This window comes from Vollenhovia emeryi, unplaced genomic scaffold (genome assembly GCF_000949405.1).
Source record: "Vollenhovia emeryi isolate VEMERY1.0 unplaced genomic scaffold, V.emery_V1.0 DF939121.1, whole genome shotgun sequence".
Taxonomy (NCBI): Eukaryota; Metazoa; Arthropoda; class Insecta; order Hymenoptera; family Formicidae; genus Vollenhovia; species Vollenhovia emeryi.
This window is the reverse complement of record NW_011967245.1, coordinates 3,278,287-3,291,920: the sequence shown is the minus strand read 5'-3', so window position 1 is coordinate 3,291,920 and position 13,634 is coordinate 3,278,287. Positions and strand designations below refer to the sequence as shown.

Sequence of the window (13,634 nt, the reverse complement as noted above, 5' to 3'; positions counted from 1 at the left end):
TCCAAGTTTTAGTTTCGAGAAATCTGTAGCCAATCAACGTGCAGCTATTCCATAAAAGCTGCAAGTTGATTGGCTATACATTTTTCGAAACTAGAACTTGGACCAAGTTCTAGCATCGTGGACATTGGCCTTTACACAGGGTCGCCTGATAAACGTATGCGCGAATTCTGCTCTTACGGAAAAGTCGAATGGCTAAAAGCAAACGCGTGCAGCCAATCGACTTGCGAGTTTTCCGTGAAAACAGAATTTTCGTATTTCGTCTTTCGACTAAATTCAAAAATCGAGCACCAGGCATTCCTGCCTGTCTGTCTGCTGCTGGAAGGCATCCGACGTAATTGATGATCCTTCGGCGAAACAGCAAGTCGTCAACTAACTCTGGGGAGCAACGCCTTGCCGAACGCGCTCGCACCGGCTAATATATGCGTGAACTTGTACTCGCTGCAGAGCTTGAGTACAAGCGGCGTCAGCGACTCCGCGGTGAATCCCTTGAACGCGTCGCTGTCCGCGAGGAAAACCTTGGACACGCCCTTGGCCTTGCACGCGTTCTGCGCGACCGCCTCGCACTTGGTGCCGGCCACCAGCACAGTAACATCGCCGCCTATCTTCGTGGCGGCTGTCAACGTGTTGCACGTGAGCGGCAGTAGATTCTCGTTGTTGTGCTCCGCGATGACTAGAGTGGACTCGTAGCGCGCCAGCGAACCGAACTGAAAACAAGTGACTGTATGAGACATTCGAATTACACCGCGAAGAGACTACAATCGAGAATTTCGTGAGAGTCAGGCCCGGTCTAACTGTGCACGTTGAGCCTTTTCCTTTCTGGATGGAAGCAAAAGAACCGACATGTAGTTCTGACTTCTGACCAACAACTAATAACTCGTAGACCGGGCCTTAGGCTGATGGCAGAGAACGATCCGTAAACGCTTAAGACCGTCTTGCTCGTGGACGTAAGATAAGGCAGAGAAACTTAACAAGTATACACTTTTACGACTTCAGTTTTCCTCTGCCATCAGCCTTGGGGTCCGAGCAGAATGGCTGTCTTGTACTCTTAAGACATAAGCTGTGCGTTACCTCGAGACAAAGGTTTAAAACATAAAACATTGTCTTAAGAGTACAAGATAGCTATTCTGCTCAGATCCTTTCCAGATAGCACGCATAGCTCTATGAATATTCTTCTGGAGTGCAAATATTCTTAATTTCAGAATATTCCAATCAAATATTCTATAAATGTATATAGATTATTGCAATTAGAAATCGTATATTCATAACAAAGAAGAACGTTTTTAGAACATTCGTCGAGAATGTCTTTGGAACATTAGTTTAGAATAACTTTTTAAACATTCATCGAGTTTATGTGTTGCACATTGTTCATTGTGTAATACACTTATCTTATGCAAAAGGCAGCGAGATCTGTGGTCATACCATGTATAACCCAGCAAACGCCAAAGTAACAATTACATAACATCAATGCAAATGTAATATAATAGGCGTGCGTGTAGTATTCATCGCGTCTCAAAGCGACATCGACTCGTATCTTACTACGGAATCGTAAACACGTTGCGACAATCTCTTTGCTCGTTAGAAGACAATCCGTTTGCGATACAGCTGGTCGGACTTTAAACGGGAGTAAACGACGACTCGTGTCCATTTCTGCCGATGTAGATTAACTTAATCTCTTTTACCAAGTTCTAAGAACTGGAGAAAGACACAAAGTTGAGCCGAAGAAGACGTATTCGAGAGGAGAATATAAATAGGCGCTAAGATTCAGCTTGACCGTTGAATGCGTTTCTCTTGTGTTAAATTAAACCAAAATGATCAAAGTGAATCCCCAGCGGCAGAAATGGGCATGGCCCGTGCTTCTCGCAGAGGACAGATCGAAAATGCAGCTGGCATTGAAATTGGAGGTCACCGTCGTCGGTCGCGAGGTATACACGGGTCATATGGTTCGAAGAAACGGATGAAAATCGTGACGAATTCGTGGGGAATTGACGCTCACCTTGCTGGTGGCCCGTAACGTCCTCACGCAGGTGGAGAACATCGTTGCGGAGATCCGTGTCCTTTCCTGTCGCCCGTAACGTTGGACTGTAAAAATACAGCGCTCCCTAATCAGTGACGATAAGGTCCAAAGTCCTGCCGGGTTATAGCAGGAGTGCCGTTGGCAGGCGCGTCAATTGCACGCAGATCGCATGTGATGGAGCGTGTCGTCGCGTATTAAGAGAGCGCGCGAGGCATATATATTTTTTCAAAGGTCATGTTTGATCGTTTCTATTTTTTAGATTAATATCTCTTGTATAAAAAAAAATGCTTGCATAAAAAAAATAGAACTGAATTTTTATAACTTTTCATCAATCGTTCAGCAGGCACAACTGTTGAGCGAGCGCTCAATGGTTTCTTAACATGATTGGCTGGATCTAAAAGTATTAGGGCAACTTTCACCAAGCTTCGGTTAAAGGTACTATTTCATGTAGCGTCAAAGCGCTGGATCACTGGATGCAGTTGAGCGGCTTCTCCCACTCTGTCTCCCTCGATCGACGCGCACCCATTATACGCATAAAATTACCGTCTCGTCGTTTTGTCGCTGAGGTTCGAAGTGATTCAACTTCAGCGAAAAATAGCCGTGTTTAAATCGTCTTAATATTGGAGAGGAAAGCTCGTTTTTTTTTGTAAAGACAAATCAACAATAATACGAGCAATATAAGTGCTACCTTTTTTTAAGAAATAGAATCCGAAGAACGGATCTAATCTTCCCGATATCTTCGATTACAGGGAGTAAGAAGTCGAATTATCGCAAAGTTACGGCGATGATCAAAAAGTTTAGAAAAAGGCGTCTATTATATTTTTACATGTACAATATACTATATACATCGTTTTACATCTACTATGTACATCTTTTTACATCTACTATATACATCTTTTTACATCTATTATCTACTATGTACATCTATTATACTATATACACTATATACATCTATAAATCTTTTTACATGAAGAATTCTCCCGAGATGCCCGAGCTACGAAGACGCTCAGCGAAAAGTTCGGTACTTCGTCAGTTTTATCAGGGCACAAGAAAACATTGCGGACACCGCGGACACCCAAGCTCGACCAGACGTTGAAAAGAGACACGAACTATACTCTCAAAGCCGGCGGAGTTTTTAGTCCCCGCAGGAAGGTTAAATTGATTTTGTCCCTCGACGTACCAACGTCGCGGAAGTCTCCCACTTTGCCAAGCGAGAAAGGTGACTTCTGTTACGCGAAAGATAGCGAGAGACGCGATACGATGAGCAGCACGACTTCCAAGGGGGAGCTCAATTTGAAATCCGAGTTGACAAAACTTTTACGCTCATTGCCAGATGAGAAACCGTTGAAGGAGGCCACCACGCAACGGCACTTTCTGAGACGCCTGTCCGCAAGTTGTCAGGACTCGCCCCAGAGTCTTTACGGAGAGATTGTTAACCATAATTGAGGAGTCGGTATTAATCAACGATTCTGGAGAGATCAGTACCCGCAGATTTAACGAGAAACCGCAGAAAACGCACAAGTTTATAGAGGACGAGACCGTTCCCGAGTGGCCCCCAGTCTCCCGGTATGTCGGCGTCGATTTCTGGTACCAGGAGAAGGACCCTAGAACACAGAGCTAATTCTTCGCGGAGATCCCGCACTCACGGGACTCCCGATATAGGTCTGGTGACGCCCGTTTCTCCCCGACGCGACGTTAAAAGCCCCAACAAGATACGTCGGCGTATGTCCAGGAACAGTTACACCCTGGGAAATTTCAACGATAACACGTTTGAAAATTTGGAAGCGCATTGCGAGAAATTGTTTCCCGACGAGAACGAGACTTCGTCAGCGAGCGACAAGATTCAGTCGGAGTCTCCCCTGAGACATATGGATAACATTAGGCATGCGTGCGAAAGTGGCCTCCTTGGACAACTCAATTAATATTTAGAAGAGATCAGGAAGGCTGGGACATGTGCCTCGAATTTCGCGAGTCAACATGTTCAGACACCTGAGACGCAAGATCGGCAACGCGGACCGGCGTCGTGTGAGAACATTGATTAAAGCTTAATTCTTTTATGTATTAACCGATTTATTGATCATTCTGGCCAGGTGAGGTTGAAATTTAATTCTTTTATTAAAACGTTTCGAAAAACATCTATTAACATTATAGATTCCATTCTTTGTAACATATCCCTCATCTCCGACCAGTGAACTCTATGCATACTGGAATGAGTGATCTATTGTTCTGGCTGTTGCCGAGAGAGAGGTGCGTTTGGGTGAATCCTTGTCTCCTTCTAGTACTACCTGATTGGATAGTCGCATATAAATGACGAGAAGAAGGGCGTCACTTATATGCGATTATCCAATCAGGTAGTACTAGAAGGAGACAAGGATTCACCCAACGCACCTCTCTCTCGGCAACAGCCAGAACTATATCACTCATTCCAGTATGTATAGAGTTCACTGTCTCCGACAGTCAGGTCACATTAAACATATCTATACATCTATTAATCGCGCTCAGTCCTGCGAAAGACGCAGCAAAGTATACATAGTGACTTAGCGATAAAAAAAAAAAAGGAAACAATTGCTGGCACGGAAGAATAATTTGAATTGCACTCTTAATCAAACTTAATCTCTTTATAAAAACATTTCATAAAACATGTATTAACATTCATTATAGATTTCATTCTTTGCAATTCTTTGTTCCTGTTAGCTTACGAACGCAGACCGAAGTAGATTTCTAATGCATTGCAGTTCTAATAAATTATATTTATATGTAATATGTCATCTCCGACAGTCGCATTAAACATATTTATATATTTATTAATCTTTTTACATGAAGAACGCTCTCAGTCCTGCAGAAAAGTATATATAGTGACTTCGCGATAAAAAAAAAAGTATGAAACAATTGCTAGCACGAAAGAATAATTTGAATTGCACTTTTAATCAAACTTACAAACATGTATTAACATTCATTATAGATTTCATCCTTTGCAATTCTTTGTTCCTGTTAGCTTACGAAATAACGCAGACCGAAGCAGATTTCTAATGCATTGCAGTTCTAATAAATTATATTATATTTATATCTTTAGCCGCGTTGCTCACCTCTCTCGGTCGTATCGGAGATCGGAACTTCTTTCCTGGACTGGGCATAGTCCGCTTCGTTCTAGGCGTCAGTTTGTCGTGCGTTTTGGGTCGTTGATTTTGTTTTCTGCTCCGTGCCCTTTATATACTGGGCCACGGGCGATATCACGTGATCGTAGTTTCCCATTTGCTGATAAATTTTCTTAGCGTGCGGATTGATGTTCGATTCCTGCTTATTCTGCTTCGGCATCAAATTGGGAAAATAGATACGCTTCGGCTTACAACCCTTGTTAACGGACTGCTTTCCAGGCGTCACGAATAGTCTTGGCTTCGAAACGACAGTTTTGTTAGCAGAAAGTTTTGCCGACGAAGGGCTCGTCTTTCTCGGTGACAGCTTGGGTGTCCGCGGTGTCCGCAATGTTTTCTTGTGCCCTGATAAAACTGACGAAGTACCCAACTTTTCGCCGAGCGTCTTCGTAGCTCCGGCATCTCGAGAGGTCGACCTTAATCGGTGAAGTTGATTGAGTAAGGGTTTGTATTCTTCCAAGTAATCCTGATAGTTCTTCACGCACATTAGAACCTTCATAAACTTCTCGTCGCTCGTGGTCATAGTCGGCGAGGCTTCGGTGACTCTGATTTCCGGATACTTTTGTTCCGACGCTGCCGTCGACTCCAAATTCGCATCGATTTCTATCAATACCTTCGCCGTGTCGAGGCACCTCTGTCGTTTCCTCGCAATCTCGTACATGAGCGTACTCTCCAAATCGTCCAGTTGTTCGGCCGTCTTGTAGCGCCTACCACATTCCGTCCGCCGCTTAAACGTGCTGGAGACCTTCCTCGAACATTTTATGTTCTCACACGACGCCGGTCCGCGTTGCCGATCTTGCGCCTCAGGTGTCTGAACATTCTGACTCGCGAAATTCGAGGCACATGTCCCAGCCTTCCTAATCTCTTCGTAAATATTAATCGAGCTGTCCAAGGAGGCCATCTGACTTTCGCACGCACGCCTAAAGTTATCCATTTGTCTCGGGGGAGACTCCGACTGAATCTTATCGCTCGCTGACGAAGTCTTGTTCTCGTAGGGAAAGAATTTCTGGCAATACGCTTCCAAATTTTCAAACGTAGTCGTGTTATCGTTGAAATCTCTCGGGCGGCAACTGTTCCTGGACCTACGCCGACGTATCTTGTTCGGACTTTTAACGTCGCGTCGGGTAGAAACGGGCGTCACCAGACCTAAATCGGGAGTCCCGTGAGTGCGGGATCTCCGCGAAGAATCAGCTCTGTGTTCTTGGCTCTTTCTCTTTGTACCAGAAATCGGCGTCGGTGTCGACGTACCGGGAGACTGGGGCCACTCGGGAACGGTCTCGTCCTCTATAAACTTGTGCATTTTTTGCAGTTTCTCGTTAAATCTGCGCATACTGACCTCTCCAGAATCGTCGATTAATACAGACTCCTCAATTATAGTTAGCAATCTCTCCGTAAAGACTCTGGGCGAGTCCTGACAATTTGCGGACAGGCGTCTCAGAAAATGCCGCTGCGTGGTGGCCTCCTTCAACGGTTTCTCATCTGGCAATGAGCGTAAAAGTTTTACCAATTCGGATTTCAAGTTGAGCGCCCCCTTGGAAGTCGTGCTGCTCATCGTATCGCGTCTCTCGCTATCTTTCGCGTAACAGAAGTCACCTTTCTCGCTTGGCAAAGTGGGCGATTTCCGCGACGTTGGTACGTCGAAGGAAAAAATTAATTTAACCGTCCTGCTGGGACTGAAAAGCTCGCCGGCTTTGAGATTATAGTTCGTGTCTCTATTCAACATCTGGTCGAGCGTAGTGTAGCTCTTGGATCTCGTGAATTCTCGATTGAGCAAAGCCTGGCGTCTCAACGAATCTGCCGACATGGAACGGCGAAGGCTATTACAATTGTGTCGTCCCACGGTCGGGTCCCTGCTTAAACGGCGATGAACTCTCTCGCCGATCACGGTCTTGGATAGCGTGGCGCTTAACTGTTCTTCAAGAGTGTCTTCCTTAAGCTGTTCGTTATCAAACAGATTTATACATTTGTTTAAATCAAATTTGTGCGACGTATACGACGTACTATCGTCCGACATGTTCCACATATCGCTCCGCTGAGGCTGCCTGTTATCGTGTGCGGTATTACAGTTCTTAGCAATATCGCACGAGTCGGATAGCGAATGGTATTGCTGGCTGACTAAGCTACCTGCTAGAATAACAGATTCGCGAGATTTGGTATGCTTTGACTGGCTGTGTAAGTCACCTCTGTGTTGTTTACTTCTTATATCGTATGATGTGTTGTCCGAGGACACTCGAGACATTGTCGAACTTGATTCGTCGTCGCTTACCGTTTGACCTGTAAAAGGACATGTACATAAACCGTACGTTCGAGTTGAAATCATAAAATGTAGGGTCAAGATTTAACATTGTATAAAATGTTATACAATGTTAAATCTTGACCCATGATTTAATTACTTGACAACATGATTTAATTACATTTAAATGAGCATTTTGCTGAAAAGTTTTACGCAGTACATGCACCCTAGTAAGGACTGTGTCCACGTTGCTAGAACTTGGACCAAGTTCTAGCATCGTGGACGCCAGGCCTTTAGAGACCCCGTAATCACAGACTGGCCGTAAGAGTTCGTCGAATGCCTGCGAGTGAGAGAGAAACCTAGGCTATCTCGCTCTTCTACGATCGTTACGATCTCTCACTCGCAGGAATTTGACGAACTCTTGTAGCAAGTCTCTGACTACAGGGTCTCTACACCCTATATATTATATATGTGTATATACATAATACATAGACCGCAGACCACTTGATGCTTCCAGGCATTCGTCTCCTTGCTTTTAAGAAGGTGAAGAACGCTTAAAGCATTTGTAGCATCAAGCTGGCCGGAAAAATTAATAAGCAGTCGTGTATTAATGTATTTGTGGCGAGCGTGGCTTAATAAACAAATGACCGAGAAAATCAGAGTTCAAATCCCCATGAATACTGCTGGTTTCATCGAATGCTATCCCCCCCCCCCCTCTCTCTCTCACTCTCTCTCTCTCTCTCTCCGAGAGAAGAAGCAACTACCGAGAGTATCCTGCCACACATATCCGAAAAGGGGGTTTGGCGAGTAAAAACTCACTGTCGCAAATAGACACAATGAGCCTCGGGCGGGGGCAATTCGCGAATTTGCGAAAAAGATTAATATATTTAGAACTGTACTGTTATAAATTCCGACTGGGCAGAGGAAAAATACTGAGAATACTTACGAAAGCTTGTTAAAGAGGCTGTGAAATCATGAGCGCGTCTTCGCTGATTGCTCATTTTTATTTCTGGGAAGGGACAATTGTCACGTAACGAAGTTAATAATGTGAGAATAAAGCGCTACGTCGATCCACCCGCGGAGACTCAGGCGAACACGATGCTTGCAACGGACAAATGAAGCGTACGCCGAACCGGTAACCGGTTTTTAAACGGTTGAACCAGTGCTGCCAGATTCCCCCTCCACGAGCTTAGGCCGCGCATGTGCCACGCATGGTATATCAGTTACGTATATTATGGGCGCACAGTTTTGGCCTAATACAAAATTTATGTTTAATTATATATAAATGTGTCTGTAAACAATTATTTTAATGTCCTACTCTTCTTTATTTTAAAGAGAGAAAGAGAGAGAGAGAGTGTGTGTGTGTATGTGTGTACACGCGCGCGCTTACTTATGTCCACAGGGGCTTGTGTGTTTCTAATACGTTACTGCATTTAACGTCTGAAGCGCATGCGTCGGCACATGTGGGGTAGCCCGGCCAATTCTGGTGGCACCGCCGGCACCGGCTTCGGTGCCTTCGGTTGCAATCTTGCATGTTACTAGACCGGTTGGGTTAACCGGAGCCTGGTGCGCCGAGGCTCATTTGTGACGCATTTATCATTGTAAGTAATTGTGAATTAGCGTACACGACGTCGAATATCGCGCGGCGATCTCTCGCGAATTGATCATGGTAAGTTTTAACGCAACAAGATTCTCGCGACAGCGGGACACGGCGTTCCCCAGCGGGTAACGTCCGGATTTTTGTCGTGCACAAAACCGAGCGTGTTTTCTATTTCAGCTGTTCTACTCCTTCTTCAAATCCTTGATCGGAAAGGACGTGGTGGTCGAGTTAAAAAATGATCTCAGGTGAGTTATTACATTGGTTGCTTCCTTTCTTGACACAAACCGACACACGCGTCGTTTTCCATTTAGAATTTAAGTTAGACTCAATCCACGCTTTACGACTCTGCTCGGGTGAGATTCTATCTCGATAAAATCTTGTTTCGATTTGTTAACTTGCGTCGATTTGTGTCTCCTAAAAGGAAGCCATAACCACGTGTTTTTCTTTTTAATGAAGCTCTCGAGGCTGACACTACAACGTGATACTTTGTTTCAGTATCTGCGGCACGTTATATTCCGTCGATCAGTATCTAAACATAAAACTGGCCGACATTAGCGTTACTGACTCGGAGAAGTATCCTCATATGGTACGTTAACTGCCATTGACGCCCTGTTGTGCAGATTGTTGGTTAGCGATGACAGTTTTGCGGCATAGACTGTGGTTAAGCTGCCGCTACAAATGTTTCCAAGCGTATCGCTCCTCCTTGTGTCTTTATTGAAAGAAAACGGAGAATGGATACTTCTAGCTCTGTGGAATAGCTGCAAGTTGATTGGCTACACATTTCTCGAAACTAGAACCTGGACCAAGTTCCAGCATCGTGGACACAGGTCTTAACAAGTGCTTCAAAGTGTCCTCTTTCCGTTTTCTTTTAATGAAGACAGGAAGGGTAGTGAAACATTTGTAGCGGTAGCTTTGCGGAATAGCTGCAAGTTGATTGGCTACACATTTCTCGAAACTAGAACTTGGACCAAGTTCGAGCATCGTGGACACAGGCCTTAACAGCTTCATCGCAGCCTTAATTACTAGGATTAATTTGCGGTCAAGTATAATTAAGCAAGTTGTACATTGTTTGCAGTTGTCGGTGAAGAATTGCTTTATCCGTGGATCCGTGGTGCGATACGTACAGCTCCCAGTGGACGAAGTGGACATCCATCTCTTGACCGAGGCGGCGCGGAGGGAAGCGATGACTGCTCAAGCAAGATAGCTCCTAGTTTTACTAAACGTACTGCTTATATTAAGAATCCGCTTCCTCCCTTTGGTCATAACATACGTTTCTTATTTACGATCATAGAAATAATATATGGAATCGTTTCACGTAAGTTTCATGCTTTATTCATACAAGATTTTTTTTTTTACAAATGTGGATAATGTAACATTCTTCTCTCTCTATATATATTTTTTTTATTCAGTTAAAGTGAAATTTTTTTGTAACAAAATAGGTGTCTCACATTTATTCGTGGGGTTTTCTTTGTTAGACTTGCTTAGACTTTATCTTCAAGTAAGTATCAACGTGATGTAAAAAAAAACTAATACAACATCTACTTTGTTCATCCGTTACGCGCGCTCACTTCCAGTCCGACAGCGTCTTATCGTACCAGATGTATTTTCCTTTTATCTCGGTATTCTTCGGCAACAGCGCGCAGTAAACAGGACCGATAGCCCCTTCGTCTGGTGTCAAGGGTCCCGTGTGGCTAGTCATATCGGTATCTACGTAACCAGGATGAACCGCGTTCACTGCAATGTCTTCTCGGGGATCCGCATTGAACATGGCTTGATGAACACCGGCTAGAGCGGAAACGCCGATCTTGCTCGCCACATACGCTGAATTTGACCAACCGGCTTGTAAATGCGTTCCAGCTTTCGCGGCGCTGAAAATAAAATACGAGTATGAATACCGCAGGAACCTTTCGAGTTAATGGGTGATCGATGTTGGGACGACTCGTGGCTCTGCGTAAGCACGGACGATTAATAGTGGTCGGTGGCGTCCACAGGGGGAGAGCAAGAGGAATTAGAAAAAAAATTAAACATTTGCTCTTCCTTTGATCAAGAGAAGAGATTTATATACCAAAGAGCGTATAAATTTGAATGTATCTTAATCTTGAAAGGTTGAACCGTGGAAAAGATCCTGTGGACGCCCTTGGTAATGGAAGGGTCGACCCAGAATCGACTCCGACCCTCATTCCGCACATTTAAAAGTGCTAAAACGACGCCCGAGTCAATTTTGTCTCCGTTGTAAAAGCTGACGAAGCTTACTCGACAAATTCACGCATGATCTTGTCCAATTCCGTCTCGGTCAGATTCGCATCGGCCAACTTCTGTTTCAACGCCTCGCCAGTAATTTTGCACAGACGCCCGGCGCTGCTGGAGACATGAACCACCCGGGCGTGCGGTCTGAGTAACGGATAGAGAGCAGTGCACACCCTGCGCAAGCTGAAGTAGTTTACTCGTATCGTTTCTTCCGCCTGGACCGCGAAAGGTTCCGTAGCAGCGGTCTGTAAGGAGTAAACGTCTCAGTATACCGCTAAAAACATATTTTTATCTCAACAAAGTTCTAGGCAACATGTTACTTTTGTTTAAAGTCGAATTGTTCCGTAAAAATAAAGGCCCGTATTCTAGGGGACAATTCACTATCTTACTATATAATGAAAATGCTAAAAGTGAGCGGCTTGTCTCTTACTAAGGGGACTAGAAAGAGATAAAGCTATTCACTTTTCGCATTTTTACTATAACGTAAGATACAGAATTGACCCCCTGAACCCTCTTTTATCAATAAAAGCGCCTCTAAAAGTGATTAATAGGCCTTCTGGTTGGCTATAAGCCACTTTTACAGGCGCTTTAACGCTAAAAGAGGATTCGGAGTACTGGTCACAGTCTCGTTTGGAAAATGCTATATAAAGAACTTGAAATACATATTTGTCAAATATTACATCAACAATGCATCTCTAACTGTTAGCTGCTAAATTAATGTGTCTACAAGTACTTTAAACGCTATGGCGGCGTTGTTAACCAGCACGTCGAGGCCGCCGTACTTGGTCTGCAAGTAATCCCGGAATGTATTGACACTGTTGTCATCGGTGACGTCCAGTTGATGGAACTTTGGACTCAAGCCCTGCTCCTCCAGCTGACTGACGGCGTTCAAGCCGCGGGTGGTGTCGCGAGCCGTCAAGTAGACGGTCCCGTCGTACTGTTGACAGAGGGCTTTGACAGTGGCGAAGCCGATACCCTTGTTTCCACCAGTCACCTGCGAACAGAAGCGTCACTTTGCCAATTAAGATAAGACCCAAGTATGTTCTTTGCGGCTGCATTGCGTAACACCGTCGCGGTCTGTCCAGACAAACTTGCATAGCGCATAGACGTATGCACAAGGAATCCGATTGGTCTACAAGTGCACGCATAAGGTGATAGACCAATCAATGTTTTATGCATAAGCTTGTGCAACTGTGCAAGCTTGTCTGAATAGACCCTAGAGGCCTGTTTTCTGTCCTTACACTGGTGAACTAGTGCAATAAATTGGAGTAAGACAGGCATACTTTTTCTCATTCTAGCTTACTGTACTAGTTCACCAGTGCAGAAACAGAAAACAAACCTTAGATTTCCTTTTGCGTGCGCAAAAGGTTTCTGGTTCAATCGGATTCCTTATGCATGTCTTTTGTGCTATGCAAATTTGTCTGGATAGACCCTCACACTTGAAATGAAATAGGTGGGGTCTGTCCAGACGAACTTGCAGTCGCGTAAGGGCCTGAGCAGAATGGCTGTTTCGTACTCGTAAAACGTAAGACAGTTATTGTGCGTTATACTTCGAGACAAAGGCTTAAGACATAAAACATGGTCTTAAGGCTGTCTTAAAGGTATAAGATAGCCATTCCGCTCAGGTTCTAAGCATACGCATAAAAGGATTGACTGATCTATCTCCTTCTGCATACGTTTATGCGCTACGCAAGTTTGTCTGGTTAGACCCGCGTGCATTAAACACCGGGGAGAAAAAAAAGGATAAAAAGTACCCACAGTCAAACTACAAGGGACAAAAGTTACAGGCCCGTTTTTTGTAGCTAAATTTCGTCCCTGCGTGTCTTTCCGACGTTTAATTCCATTATACCTACCTATTCAATAATTTTTCAAGTGCAGAAAGCAACGTAACTAGGAAAAGAGGCTACGATCAGTTTTCTGGAAAAGCTAATCGACAATAGGGAAACGTTTTTTCTTTGCTGTTACACTTCAAAATTTTGCGCAATTACGTACCACAGCGACGCGCCCCGTCATCTTGTGCAATACCGCGACCACTTGTATGACTTGTATCCTGCTTCTCACCACGCCTATCTATTTATACAGCGGTACGGCCTTCAAACCGTGATGATCAAGCGCAAATGTCGCACAGATAAGAACGTATCGCGCTGGTGTAATAAGAAAAAGGGAGAAAACGAAGTAGTTGAACGCATTCTACGCAGCGTCTGTTCTTTTCCAGCTGAACTAGCTGCACTAGTTCAGGGTTCATCTCCTTCCCTCCGCATTGAAAAGAGGAAGATAAACTCTGAACTGCGTGCGGACGGTTCTGATATAAAGAACAGTCCGAGAAGCTGCTTTGCATCTGCGTAGAATTCGCGAATCTGATTGGCGTATTCTCTCGGATTCGCGAAT

General features: G+C 44.5%; 4 protein-coding genes across 4 annotated transcripts in view; 1 reads left to right on the top strand and 3 right to left on the bottom strand.

The window, feature by feature from the left end:
• LOC105570269 (electron transfer flavoprotein subunit alpha, mitochondrial) overlaps positions 1-2,263 on the bottom strand; it is a 4,236-nt gene extending 1,973 nt beyond the window's left edge. Inside the window, exons 1-2 of the mRNA XM_012027348.1 lie at positions 1,994-2,263; positions 375-704 (exon numbers count right to left, since the gene is read on the bottom strand). Of these exons, the coding sequence (XP_011882738.1) occupies positions 375-704; positions 1,994-2,035 (372 nt within the window). The 5' untranslated portion in view covers positions 2,036-2,263. The remainder of the gene's footprint in view (positions 1-374; positions 705-1,993) is intronic.
• Positions 2,264-4,792: 2,529 nt separating this feature from the next.
• Positions 4,793-8,672, bottom strand: LOC105570264. Its single transcript, XM_012027344.1, has 2 exons — positions 8,346-8,672; positions 4,793-7,440 (listed from the first exon to the last, which is right to left on the bottom strand). Exons 1-2 carry the CDS (start codon positions 8,398-8,400, stop codon positions 5,162-5,164), a joined length of 2,334 nt encoding a protein of 777 aa, XP_011882734.1. The 5' UTR covers positions 8,401-8,672; the 3' UTR covers positions 4,793-5,161.
• A 239-nt stretch (positions 8,673-8,911) lies between these two features.
• Positions 8,912-10,546, top strand: LOC105570262 (U6 snRNA-associated Sm-like protein LSm2). The gene is made up of 4 exons (XM_012027342.1): positions 8,912-9,068; positions 9,177-9,244; positions 9,495-9,585; positions 10,075-10,546. The coding sequence occupies exons 1-4, from the start codon at positions 9,066-9,068 to the stop codon at positions 10,201-10,203; spliced, it is 291 nt and encodes a 96-aa protein (XP_011882732.1). The 5' UTR covers positions 8,912-9,065; the 3' UTR covers positions 10,204-10,546.
• LOC105570263 (carbonyl reductase [NADPH] 1-like) lies at positions 10,313-13,395 on the bottom strand. Its single transcript, XM_012027343.1, has 4 exons — positions 13,239-13,395; positions 11,980-12,240; positions 11,253-11,491; positions 10,313-10,867 (listed from the first exon to the last, which is right to left on the bottom strand). Exons 1-4 carry the CDS (start codon positions 13,257-13,259, stop codon positions 10,564-10,566), a joined length of 825 nt encoding a protein of 274 aa, XP_011882733.1. The 5' UTR covers positions 13,260-13,395; the 3' UTR covers positions 10,313-10,563.
• Between the last annotated feature and the right edge of the window lie 239 nt (positions 13,396-13,634).

Coding starts and splice junctions, on each gene's coding strand:
- LOC105570264 (XM_012027344.1), bottom strand. CDS start 8,400: ATGAGCAATCAGCGAAGACGCGCTCATGATTTCACAGCCTCTTTAACA. Junction 7,441..8,345: donor AGCCTCTTTAACAAGCTTTC/GTAAGTATTCTC, acceptor GTCCTTTTACAG/GTCAAACGGTAAGCGACGAC.
- LOC105570262 (XM_012027342.1), top strand. Junction 9,245..9,494: donor GAGTTAAAAAATGATCTCAG/GTGAGTTATTAC, acceptor ACTTTGTTTCAG/TATCTGCGGCACGTTATATT. Junction 9,586..10,074: donor CGGAGAAGTATCCTCATATG/GTACGTTAACTG, acceptor CATTGTTTGCAG/TTGTCGGTGAAGAATTGCTT.
- LOC105570263 (XM_012027343.1), bottom strand. CDS start 13,259: ATGACGGGGCGCGTCGCTGTG. Junction 11,492..11,979: donor ACGCCGCCATAGCGTTTAAA/GTACTTGTAGAC, acceptor TACTCCTTACAG/ACCGCTGCTACGGAACCTTT. Junction 10,868..11,252: donor ATCATGCGTGAATTTGTCGA/GTAAGCTTCGTC, acceptor TTTTATTTTCAG/CGCCGCGAAAGCTGGAACGC.